Source organism: Parus major, chromosome 3 (assembly GCF_001522545.3).
Source record: "Parus major isolate Abel chromosome 3, Parus_major1.1, whole genome shotgun sequence".
NCBI classification, from domain to species: Eukaryota; Metazoa; Chordata; class Aves; order Passeriformes; family Paridae; genus Parus; species Parus major.
This window is the reverse complement of record NC_031770.1, coordinates 52,702,527-52,714,933: the sequence shown is the minus strand read 5'-3', so window position 1 is coordinate 52,714,933 and position 12,407 is coordinate 52,702,527. Positions and strand designations below refer to the sequence as shown.

Genomic DNA, 12,407 nt, shown 5'->3' with positions numbered 1-12,407 from the left:
CAAGATTACGATGTTACCTTGCCAAGCTGCTTACCAGAAAAAGCAGCAGAATTTTCCTTACAGCTTGCAAGCAAACTTTTTTAATACATATGTTGAACTTTTAGTGCAGATGTTGAGTTTTACAGAGGGAATGATCAGAGTGGATTATATGTTGTTTATTTTCTCTGATTGTTCTGGTTTTTCACCTCTTCACAAAACCCTTAACATAGTAAATACTGGGCTTTCATACAGCTCTGGAGTACTTAGTTGAAGTACTTAATTGGCAAAAAAAAAAAATGTACTGAAACAGGCTTGTCTAAATATATAGTAGTCTTAGGCATAGAAGGAAAAAAGTAACTATGTAGGATAGCTATAAAATTTTAGATCAAGATTATGTTATGAAATGACCTCAGATTGCTTTTGTCTTAATATTACTTTTGTCTAGAGAAGGCAAAGCGTGCTTGAGCAAAGTGTGATTGCAGGACTCTGACCTATATTTGTCAGATTTAGCAGAAGCTGTCAGCTAAGTAGCACATCATCTACCAAATGCAATCATATTACTCTCCCAAAGTAATATCTACTTTCCGAGTTTCCAAATTGAAGTTCAAAATGTATGAAGCTGATATTCTTCAACCAAATCACTCTTTCCTCTGACTGCTTTGGAAAGTTTACTGTCTTCCTGTGAAGATCCTTGTGTTCCTTGGGAAAGGCAGTAAGGTAAAACTTGGGAAAGGGAAAGAAGAAAATCCAAAGGGAAAAAACCTCACACCAGCATTCTTTCTCTTGCTTAGTCTTGCATAACTTTAGCTTTAATTGTATGCGAATGCATTAACTCTGTGTGTTTATAAAAGATACAGATTCAACTGTGATTATGAATCTTCCCTTTTGATTCTCATGCTTTGTAGATTCTGAGCTTTACAAAAAAAAAAAAAAACCCTTCTGGGTACAGGTTAGGTAAAGGTGCATTTAAAGAGGCCTTGAGAGTTTTCTGCTGAGGAAGAGAAATAATTGGGTCCAAGTAGTTTCACAGTTACTTTGTTTACAGGGATAAAAACAGTAAAGAATTAATTATAGCACTAGCAACCAAGTAATGAGAACATTACTTTTCCTCAAAAAATCCACACTAATTTATAACATTGGTTGACTTCCTTGATGAAACAGGAATACTTGTTCAATGGAAGAGCATTTTCATAAATTTGTAGCGATTAGAGTTAGAGGCAACCACTATCTAGTAGTTGTACAGAGGTACAGATATTGAATGAAATAATCAGAAGTTCTACTTAAAATAACTCATGTTGCTCTGACATCTCCCTTCATTTCCCCTTCCTTTCTTTTTTTTTTTTTTTTTTTTAATGTTATTGTTTGTTTCCAGTGTGGTAGTGCATGTGTCACATACAAAGGTGTATTGGGATTTTTGAGGAGAATATTGAAAGTTCAGTGTATGTTCATAAGAAAGTATTAAAGAGCCTGTGGGCAGATATTGGAGATAATTAGGAACTAGCTGGAACTGCTGCAGACTCGAGGGATGTTTGCAGGCTGCAGAATGTTCCTACGGGAAAGAAATTGCTCTGTAATTACAGGCAAGGTCAGTGCAGTCTGTTCAATGGAAAAGAGATGGTGACAGCTGGGGCTCCCTCCCATCAAGGTCTTTGAATGTTATTAGTGAGACACAGTTGTTGCTACTTTTTGAAGAAGTGCCTGGTGAAGTATACATTGGCTAGGGGCTCTCTGTGCTGTGAGGATTGCAGCCTTTTCTTGAGCAAGAAGATTGACACTTGCAAGTGTAAGGAATTTCTTGGTCACACTTTTTGAATCTCTAAAGTGTTGGGATGTGTTTTTTGGTGGTGTGAATCTCCCAACTCTTTAAAAGGCTAGTATGTGTTATTTGTGTGTTTTTATTTTCTGAAACAGGTTTTTCAACACCTGTCTGGAGTATTTCAGCTTACTTCTGTTTATTTGGAAATGAGGCATATTTTCATGGCTGATGGGTAGCTTTGGCTCCAGGGCATTCAAACCATCTTAAATTCATCCTGAAGAGGAAAATCTTTGCTTTCCTTTCTTCTAAGGACAAACTCCTGAATTCAGAAATATTCTGTGCCCAAACTTTGTTATCAGTAGCCTTCAGGTGGCAATACTAGTTGCAGGTACTCTTTCCTTCTGTTTCTCACTTGTTTTGTATCTTTTCCAGTTTGCCGGTGAGCTGAATGTGGGATAGCACTGGTATTGTGTCAGGGATTGATTCTACTTAAAAGAGCAAAAACTTTTGGGCACAGCCCAAACTGATTGTAATTTATTGCCACAATTCCCAACCCCTTTGTGTGTGGTGAGTTCAGGAAGGGAAGTTTTTTAAAATCAGTTGCTGTTTTTGGAGAGTAAGTTTTCAGCAAGATCAGCTTCTTGAACTGCACAATTGAAAGAGGGCTGGTGCTTTGTGTTAGGAGAGGCTGGGGGGTATGGTTTGTCACAAGCGAAGTTGAGAGTGTGGCTGACTCTAGTAAACAGATATATATTGTTCAAGTTATGAATCTTGAGTTGTTAAATCTTTTGTTGGTTCTTTTCTCAGGTATTCAGGCTGTAGCACCTGGAATGGTCATTCTGGCTTAACAGAGTGGTATAGTGTGTTGTGCTAGGGGTTGAGAAAGAAGCGATTGGAGTGGTGGGAGCAGTGACTTACAGCTGAATGCTTTGTGTTGTGAAGTCTAACCTTCAGTTATTTTTCTGGTTTGTTTCCCTACTATAAAAGCATAACAGCTCTAGCATTGTTGGACTCAGAAATTTCCCATGAGTGTGTTTGACCAGTAACTGATTAAAGGGAATTGCATTAATTCTTCCACAAATGGATATATTATTTATTCAGCAAAAGTATATAGTTGTTAAAGAAAATGTTTCAAAACCAAACAACAAAATGTGGATATTCTCTCTTGCCTGTTTTGATAGTTTCACACATGTCAAATACTCTTAGATTTGAGATTGAATTGGTTCTACAGTATTTTTATCTTTTCTAGCTTCTTTTCCCTGTGAACAGCACAACTGTTTACCTCACTTCCTGCACACACAGGATTTTTAACAACCTGCTATGTTCCATGTCTGCAGGCCTCCACCTTTTGGAGAATGTGTATAAATTTGGCAACTCACAATTAGTATCTTTAGTATCTTTAAAATCACTAGGTGTTTTTCTTGGAAAAATATTTTCTTGAAGACTTTAAAATTTGTCCCTTGAGTATTGTTTCTATCTGTTTTTAAATTTATCTCGCATTTAATCTGCTGGAGTAGCATCAAGAATTGAAAGTGTAATATATATAATTGTTCTAAAAATAATACAGATATTTCTCTTATTTTTCATATAAGAGCCATAATGAAAAGATCTTGTACTTTAAAAAATCTATACAACATAGATATATTGCCTTCTCTACTATTACAAGAGCTCAGGAGGCTCATTCAGCTAATACTGTTTTTTATTTTCCCTTCTAAGAGTAGTTGGGGGAGGAGATGGCAGTTTGTCAGAGTATTGCATTGAAATAAATTTTCTCAATATTCACAATGAATGCCTGCTGAACAGCCTCTAATACAAGTTTCACTTCCCTCAATATGCCAAGAAATAATTTTTTGGTCAGTTTTATCTGCTTAATGATACATAGGTACATATAACTAAGATTATAGTGCCTGTATTAATGGGCTGGCAGTTATCGGTGTCACATCACAGTGCCTGACATTACACCTTTGCTGCAGGTCTGGTTTGGGGCAGCTATGCTGGAGCTGCAGATTTTTCTGCATCTCTGATTAATATGACTCTCTTGAAGTCGGGGAAGAGCTTCTAGACTTGCACAAGGACAAATACTGTGAAAAGAAAGCCATTTAAGAACAACCACAACAAAAATCAAGCGTCCTCTAACTTTCTTTTAGTCTCTACTCTTCCTTCATTTTTCTTGGGATATTGAGCATTTTCATAACCACTAGTTATCTTAGAGGTATTTATTTTGAATCATGTCCTCCAAATTAATTTTGTATTGTTCTGTAATATGCAAGGAAGGTGTTAACCTGAGTGACTTATGCCACAACGGGAAGTAAATAAAGGAAAGGTAGTTAGAAGATGTGAATGAAAATGGAGGAAAACCAGTACCTATTCAGGTCAAAATTACATTTTTTTTCCCTATGGAATTGGCCCATTTTTCATGGAAAAAAAAATCCTTTATCTCCAAGGCAGCTAATATTTTCTTCAGGCTTTTTAGGAATGAAGTTAGTTTTTTAAAATAATTTTCTTTACCTTTTTTGACAGCATTGTTTAATAATTTTTGTTAATTTATAGGTTGGTCTAAACAAACAACAAATTGTATCATCTTAGCAGCTTCTATCTCTATAGTATTTAGCCTGTAATACAGTAACTCTATTACAGGATGTGCCAATTTTGTACTGTAGTGTTCAGCAGTAACCTTGGAGGTTGCTCCCCATTTGATAGCTGGTGGGATCATCTGCCATCAGCTTGTGCCAAACCACTTGTGGTTTAAAATACCTTGCTATCTTTGTGGACAGTGGTGTACATCTTTTCCCTCTTAGACTGTAAAGGGAGGGAAAACTACAGTTTCCTTTGACCTCATGCAGGTTTGGGAGGTAAGAAATCTGCTTAGGCTGTAAAATCCTGAAGTCTTTTCAGAGACTCTTTATCTTCTGTTTCTTTCCTTAAGATGTTTGGGCAGCCAGAATCTTCCAAAACCAGGCTGTGAGTCCTAATTTGTTTTAGTTTCTTGGAGATCATAATTCAAAAGTAGTGTGTACTCACTTCAGTTTTCCTTTGCTTTCTTTCCCTTCCCAGACCCCTTTTATCCTCACCTTCAGATTCTCTGCTCTGGAGCCTTCAAGAGTAGGGGTTTGAATAAACATGAAATACTGAGGAGCTTGATGCAGTGTTGGTACATTCAGCTGTGCATGGCTTCTTTCTGTCAGCTAAAGAGACACCTCAATGAAAGATGCATGAGAACAAACAAATATTTTTCTGGTTGTCCAGCTGTGGCTTAACACACTTTTATATAAGTTAATAGAAACAGAAGATAAAAATGATGAGTTAAATATTGACACTACAGTAGGAGAACTACTGTTTATAAGCTAATTTTTTTAAATTAGTACCTAATTTTCTGTCATACAGAAACATAACTTGCTGCTGGGTTTTGAATTTGAGAAGAGCTATGCTTTCAAAACAAAACAAAATAAAATAGTTGTGGATCCTGCTTTCCTGTGTCACAGCTCTAATATGTTTTTGTTTCATTTGGTGTCTGTACTTAAATGTTTTATGTCAGTGGCTTAGACTCAACAGTATTAGAGGATGAGTTCAAGTAGAATCTCCCTTTGTTAAAGGGAAAATCCGGAGAAAAGATATTTTCAACTACATTGTAAGTGTGCGTGAATGTAGGCAATTTGTTGATATTTATTGTCCTAATAATATTAGAGATAGTTTACCAGCAAAAGCAGATTGTGGTGTACTTCTGTGATTAGTCCTTGCCCTGCTGTGGAATGGAAGATGCATAAAGTTTGATTATAAAAAAATCTTCAGTTTAACATTTAGTTTGAATGAGTTCTGTCTGGAAGGCCAAGTTCTCTTTGTATGGTGAGCCCAAAATGACTTTGGACTAGTGGTAGGATTGTGCAGGTAACACCCAGCTCTTCTATCATGCTTTTTATCCTCTGCTATTGCACACACCACAACAAAGGTGGAAGCCATTACTCTGGTGTTCCGTGGTGGGGAAAAACAAGACAAAAAGCTTGGTTTCAGCATATGAAAATAAACAGAACTGTGAGACTGCTGTAATGGTGGCAGAAGGGAAATGTCTAAATTACTGTTTTTCTAGAGGTAGGACTAGCACTACAGTCTTTTAGTTAGGTTATTTCTTAGGAAATATGGAATGGATGGAAATGAAGAAGGGAATGGAAAGACTTAATACATATAATCTTAATTCAGCCTGTATTTTGAGTGTTTGATACTACAGTCTTAAAAGTCTCTTTTTTTTTTTTCCTTGTCTCTGAATATAACATAATGGTAGTGTCGATCCCCAGTGATTTAAAGGTAAAATATTCTCATAGGTTGTATTGTATTTAGAAAGTATTTGAATAATGCATTTGAATAATGGCTGATTTTATTACTTCTGTAGTTATTTTAGATTTTTATCTCTCTCTGTCCAGCATTTCTAATGCAGTTAGGATATTTTTAAGAGGAGAAGCCTTTGGTCTGTCTAGTTTTGAAAGTGGTGGTAAATGGGAATAAGGTAAGAGAAGGTTATTGACCAAGATGCAGATGAATCCTTTTCTCAAACTTGTTAATCTTACAGGCAGTGAATAAGGACAGAAATTGCATACAGATTTTATGCAAAGCCACTGTATCTATAGTTACCTGTATTTTAAAATCCACTTGTAAACTCATGATTCTTGTATACTTCAAACAATTCTGTTTAATGCTTACCTCGCTCTGCTCTAACTGGTATTTGAGGGATTTTGTTTTCTCTGTAAACATTTTTTTTTATTTCTCTGTAAGATTAGTAAAGGTTTGCATCATAACACTCATGCTGCTAATATAAAATGTCAACTCTTGAATGCAGATGTCTGTTAGGAAGATGCCAGTGGGTACAGAAAAAATGGCACTGATCCCTCAAAAGATCAAATTTACTTAGGGGAAAAATGCAGAAGTTTGTCTACAAACCATTGTACTCTGAAAGTTTTTCAGTGTTTTCCTATATATGAACTTTCTCGGGACTGTAATTGATAAGCACCAGAAATTTGGGAAGGTGACATTTCTCATATCATCATCTTGCCATGATGAAAAAGAAATTAATAGCAGCCATTATTTTTAAAACTTCAGTGAGTTGTAGTGCTGTGGAGGTCTGGCAGTGACTCAACAAATCTCACGGACAGTGTTTCTGGTAGGTCAGCCAACTGTGTAGTGTTGTAAACTACTTCACAACTTTGCCTTTGTGTCTATAAATTTGTTTTCTTATCTATTCTCTTTTTTAAAAACAAAATTAATTAATGCGTCTATACTAGAATGAAATAAGTGGTTAATTACAGGAAACGAGATTACTATGGTGCTTTATGTAATAAAGACAAGACCATTTTTACAGCTCTGATGACTGTTATGAATGCAGCTCTGAATTTAAATGAGCTCTCTTTAGCAGAAACTGTAGATGCATTAACTGTGCATATGTGTGCACTTCAGATACAACTTCTGGAATATCCTGAATGGCCTTTTGCTTGGTCTCTTGTGCTTTATTTGCACTCTTTTGTATAAAACTGACTTCGGGGAATTTTTCTCCCCGTTTTCAAATGGAGATTTAAGCAGGATTTGAATAGTTTTTAAATTCATCTTTATTGATTCAGACTTTTAAGCTTTAATTTGGAAGTACCTTAGATCTCTTTAAATCAGTAGTTTAAGCCCTGGAGGAATCTTCACAGTCTCTTTGAGACGGATATGTTCAGTACTGTATTTTCATGGTTTGGAGCATCTTTTCTATGAGCAAAGTCTGAGAGCTGAGACTTCAGCCTGGAGAAGAAAAAGCTTAAGGAGATCTTTTTTTTGTGTACAGTTGATGGGAGGGAGTTAAATGAAAGAGACAGGCTTAAAGGTGGTATCCAGTGACAGAACCAGAGGCAATGAGCACAAACTGAAACACAGATTGTTCCCTCTAAACATCAGGAAGCACTTGACTGAGGATGACTAAGCACTGGCACAGGTTGCCCAGAGAGTTCATAGGGTTTCATCCTTGGGGACATTCAGAAGCTGCCTGGATACAGTCCTGGGCAACTGACTACAGGTGACCCTGCTTGAGCATAGTGGTTGGACCAGGTGATGTCCAGAGGTCCCTTCCAGGTCAGCCATTCTGTGCTTCTGTTGGTGTATCTCAGGGTCTGAACCTGTACCTGCTCTATCACTAACATCTCCCTTACCCATCTTCATTTCAAAGCTGTGAAATCTTTAAAGACTTTGCTCCAGAGACTGTGACCAGGACAAAGCTCTTCCCCCTCCTCTCCCCAATAAAGTATCCGTCCCAGATACATTTCATTAGCTATACATGTCCATTGTGAAAACTTCTAGAAGTGTAAAAGAAAATTTTGTTGTTTGTCTTTTGTGTGTATGTCAAATACAAATATATCAAATGTGTGTGTCTGAATAATGTTTTTATCTATATATAATATACTTTATAGGAGTCCAATATAAAATCCTTAATCATAATACTTTGATTACTGTAACAGTAGTACCAATATTTTTAACTTGTTTTGTGACTTTTTTTATTCACTTTTTTCTTTTTATGTGTGTGTATGTGTGTGCTTTGCCTTGCAGAGTTGGAAGAATCCAGGCATTTCAAGTTTTGAGTAACGGGCATCTTACAAGATTACCACACCTAAACTGGGAAGGCAGATGCATCTCTGAGTACCAGACTGGTGTGTGCACTGCATGTACATGAAAACGCACATGTTTCTGTCATCACGTAGACTTTATCTGGCACATTCCTGAGAGCTTTGCAGTTGATGAAAATTTATCTGAGAACCAGATGGAGCACCTTTGCAGCACAGGAATCCGTAATCCATGGAAAGACACCTGCCAGTAACATTCAGCTTTGCACATGGTCTTCACGGCTGAAAAAAGTTTGCAAGAAGAGAAGGAGGAAACACCCTCTGCAGAAGAAGCCTAATAAATACCTCCACAATCTAAATCAATAGCTGTGAGGGAAACAGAAAAATCAAGAGGGCAGAGGAAACTGATTTAGTTCCAGCAGAAGAATAATGGTCTTCGGCACGTTTTGCTTTGGGCTCAGTAGATTGTGAATGGACTAATAAATTGTGACCTGCTGAGTAATGATGACTGGAAGTAAATAAGTTGAGGAACTATGGGACAAGTCTGGGCACTGAACTGAGCAAACCTCACCGCCCTTGAGTTAACCAGGTCATCAGACTTGCATATTCTTTCTCCCTCTCTTTTTTCCTCTTTTCGCTTGGTGTGGTATAAATACTAGCTAATTGAGCTCATAAATGTTATTCAAATAAAACGATTGGAATACTTCATATGTTTCCTTCTTGTACAGCTGCAAATGTTGTGTCTGGAACTATGAATCTGTGCTGTAGACAAGCATCAAGAAGGAAAGATCCGATCAAACAAACAAGGAAAATACCTAGAGAAATAGAGAACCCAGGAAGTCAGATTTTTAATGCTGCTTCTCTTTCTTTTTTAGATGATTATAATTCTTCCTTCCTTGAATTTTAGAAGATTTTGAAAGAGTGCATACTTGATGTGCTTTAATTCTGGCATTTGTTTTTTTTATGGTAGAATGAAAAGTCTGTGATTCCTTGTAGCAGAAAAAAACAGAAAAGTAAAGGAAAAACAGCTTGACATTTTAGCCTGTTTCACAGGAGAGAGAACTTCACGGTTCACCTGAGGCAAACTTATCTACTTTGAAAGCTAAAAGCTTTAGAGCATTTTGGATTCTGCTATAAATGAAGAGAGGGTTCTTTTTCATTCGTGTGTGGCAGCAAAAAGTGGGAAAGCAGGCAAGATAGCGTGATAAACAGTTCAGGCTGTGTTGGGTCTCTGGTGGAAAAAAAGTGCTGCAATGGAAATTGGATTGGCTTTGGATTGCAAAAACTTTTGAGTCCAACGAGCGGTTCAGTACCAAGAGGGATTTCCCAACTGGCCTGGCACACCAGTGCCTGCACAAGTTCGGGTCTGTTGTTTCACACGGTTTGTGTGCCTTTTTTTCCCTTTATGCAATCTCTTTCAGCTTTAGCAGCAGAAATACATCAGATGGAAAAGATATGCCAGAGGGCAGCTTGGAAAAGAGGAAGGTCATATATATACAGATATATGTATGTGCGTGTGTTTAAATTTCTGCAACTGAACTTTTGAAGAAAATCTGACTGGAGGAAATTTTAAAAGCCTTAAGTTACTTGAAACCTACACATTTGCAACTCTTTGTCTCTGGAATTGCATTACGCTAAACTGGAATCTCAGGCTGTATAAAGATTATATCAAGTTGAGCAAAAAGATGACTTAACCATTTCTTGAGCGCCTCTTATGAAGTAGCTGTTTCTCCAAAGGATAAGTGCACCCCCACTCTACAGACTCAAAACAAAAATGAACCTGATTTTTTTTTTTAAGTGTTACTTTTTCTTAGCCAACTGCCATCATCTTTTATAGAGGAATTTTTCACTATGCATTTGGTGGATATTTATAAACACTGACCCCATCCTCCTCCCTTTCAATGATCTATCCCAGGTCAGTCTTATCAATAAAAAAAAAAAAAAAAAATTGATTTAAATTTTGTGCACTAGACATATTACTTTCTTATGTCAAAAAATAAAATATTTAAAAAGCATGTATGCAGCAGTGGAACATGGGCCTGTTCTTTGCAGCGATTCCAACATCCTCTGCCTCTCCTGGAAAGGCAGAGTCCCCAAAAGTGAGAAGGAGAAACCGGTGTGCAGGAGGCGGTACTATGAGGAAGGCTGGTTGGCAACAGGCAATGGCAGAGGAGTTGTAGGCGTCACTTTTACTTCCAGCCATTGCAGGAGGGACCGGAACACCCCTCAGAGAATCAACTTCAATTTGAGGGGCCACAACAGTGAGGTAAGCAAAACGTGTGTTACACTTTAAAAAAAATGATAGCTATCTTTTTTTTCTTTTCTTTTTTTTTTTTTTTAAAGTATTTCTGCTTGAAATTTGACAGAGTGGTATGAAGGAGGCTCAGGACTAATCCAAATGTGATTTTGGTCAATTGGAATTTTTCTGGTAAATTCAAGCATATAAGGCTGATGGTGGGAGGTTCCCTAGAAATGTGTCTGGTTTGGCCTACTTTCTCCTTCATTCCCTAGCACCTGCCAGTTCCCAGGCAAATGCAGTAAGTGCATGTTAATGGAAGTTAGAAGTTGAGATAGTCGACTGCGACTGCTTTCACACATTAATGAATTCTGTCCTGGAAGACTAATGGAAAGGCAGGGGAATGGGAAAAAAGCTTGGTTGAAGTCTGTCAGATTTTCAGAAGCTGCAAACTGGAACGGCCTGTGACAGGAGATTGTTTTCGTATCTGGCAAAACTTCTCATTTTGTGAGAAAAAAGGCCAAGTGTGGCTTCTCAAAGAAATGCTGAAGTGCCTTGCAGTGAAATGCCATAAGTTCAGTGTGCAAGGCTTTGTCCTGAGTACAGTGATACAAAAACTTCTCCATTTGTGTTTTCTGAAAGGCATAAATCTGTCAGTATAAACTGATCTTTCAGCTGTGCTTTGTCATCTTCCTGGCTCCCATCTCTTTCTCTGTATAATGCTTCATGGAAAGTGCAGGTGATGCACAGTAGCATACCAAGTGTCATAGACAGCAGGGAGGGCCTAGTTTGTTTCTGCTTTTTAGTTAGTATGTGTTTGGATGTGCTCTTTGAGAAGGATCTGTCCAAATCAAAGACAAAAAATCAAAATCTTTTAGGTTGGTGGGTGGAATTACATTTTAAGTACTGAAATGAAAACCAAAGATACAATGTGTTTTTTCTTGTCTCTTATCCTGTTTATTGGGTGGACTATGGGAATATGTGATGCCCTTTCAACACAAGCTGCACCAAAGTTTCAGAAGGAGGTAGTTTTGTATCTGGTATAACATCGATAACAAGCCTCTTTTAAGGAAAAAGGGAGCAGCCAATAAATACGTAGTCTGAAATAATTGCTTCCACATGCCTTGTGTGTATTGAGATGTGTGGGTGTATTGTAAATCATACAGGCTTTTATATGTATAGATGAAAGACAGATTCATGTACACATTTGTATCAGGTTCATTCAAAAAAATTACAGCCACATTTTCCCAAAGGGAAGAATGATGTTTGAATCCAGCATTTTGGTTTGAGTGACAACTAATTGTCAGTTTAATTTTCAATTACAAATTACATTTTATTTGTGTGTTCTATTTTAAGTGTGTAACACAATAACCCCTTTTCATTTCTCAGTATTTTGTTATCTAACTTTTCTGTGAACCTGGGCACTTGCTTTTCTTCTTTTGTGTAATATATGTTTTGGGAACAATAAGGAATAATAAGGAAGTGCTGTTTACAGGAGCATGAAGATTTACTGCAGAACTTGGAAATACAAGACTAGGTTTCAATATGTGCTTATTTAAGTGGAGAAGATGCTCATGTGCATGCTACCCTTTGGGTTTGGCCAATTTTGCTTTATTTACTCAGTTGGAATCTCCTTCTGGGTCACTGCATCATCGCTGTGTGGATTTAGCTGTGCTGTTTACACATTCTTTTAGTTAACAGTGATTGGCATGAGAGAGAGACTCAAATTAAATGAAAATTTTCTTTTTGTTTGAATCTTTTTGTTGTTGTTGTTGTCAAGCTTGTCATTAATAAAAGGTTGTGTTCCTGTAAGTAATTCTCCTGATAGCAGGAATTGTGTCAATGACCAGAGCAGAGA

The 12,407-nt window shown here is 37.2% G+C and overlaps 1 protein-coding gene across 1 annotated transcript in view; it reads left to right on the top strand.

Moving 5' to 3' along the window:
- TULP4 (TUB like protein 4) overlaps positions 1-12,407 on the top strand; it is a 149,143-nt gene that overhangs the window by 17,664 nt on the left and 119,072 nt on the right. The window contains exon 2 of the mRNA XM_033512920.1: positions 8,300-10,579. Coding sequence (XP_033368811.1) covers positions 10,328-10,579 — 252 coding nt within the window. The 5' untranslated portion in view covers positions 8,300-10,327. The remainder of the gene's footprint in view (positions 1-8,299; positions 10,580-12,407) is intronic.